This window comes from Penaeus monodon, chromosome 23 (genome assembly GCF_015228065.2).
Source record: "Penaeus monodon isolate SGIC_2016 chromosome 23, NSTDA_Pmon_1, whole genome shotgun sequence".
In the NCBI taxonomy this organism is placed as follows: Eukaryota; Metazoa; Arthropoda; class Malacostraca; order Decapoda; family Penaeidae; genus Penaeus; species Penaeus monodon.
This window is the reverse complement of record NC_051408.1, coordinates 20,193,831-20,194,344: the sequence shown is the minus strand read 5'-3', so window position 1 is coordinate 20,194,344 and position 514 is coordinate 20,193,831. Positions and strand designations below refer to the sequence as shown.

The 514-nt window shown below is 37.4% G+C and overlaps 1 protein-coding gene across 1 annotated transcript in view; it reads right to left on the bottom strand.

The window, feature by feature from the left end:
• LOC119587881 (SWI/SNF complex subunit SMARCC2-like) overlaps window positions 1-514 on the bottom strand; it is a gene marked incomplete at its 3' end in the record, with an annotated part of 24,724 nt that overhangs the window by 19,797 nt on the left and 4,413 nt on the right. The window contains 1 exon segment of the mRNA XM_037936587.1: window positions 153-272. Within this exon segment, the coding sequence (XP_037792515.1) occupies window positions 153-272 (120 nt within the window).

Below are 514 nucleotides of genomic sequence, written 5' to 3'. Positions count from 1 at the left end.
GTGCCGACAGGATCGTCTGGCAGCAGGGCCCAAGCCAATACAAATACAGCCCGGGAGGGAGGGCTTTCGTATCAGGAAACCACCCGCTGGCATTGGGTTAATATATTTACACAGTAAAATGCATAAACACCATTACATTAAACAATACTCACAGGTAATTTTGTCATTGGAGGTTTAGTGACCTTTTGGCCACAGTTATCTTCCATAAACTGTAGGAGCTGAATAACCAACTGGGACAAGCCCTTGTTGGTTGGTGGATCTGCAGCCACATACTGGAAAATAAAGCTGCATATATTAACCAAATATTTCTTCATCCCCAGCTGATGATTTTACCTTGTTTTTCTTTAAGGATTCCTATAGACTTATATACAAAAAGAATTACCATCAACAAATGTAACAACAGCTTTGTAGCATTGCTAAATCACACAAGAAAAATTATATCTCATTTCTTTATCTCAAATACAATAAGTATCTATCTACAAAGAACAAAGTTAAAAAGGATATTACAGTTACT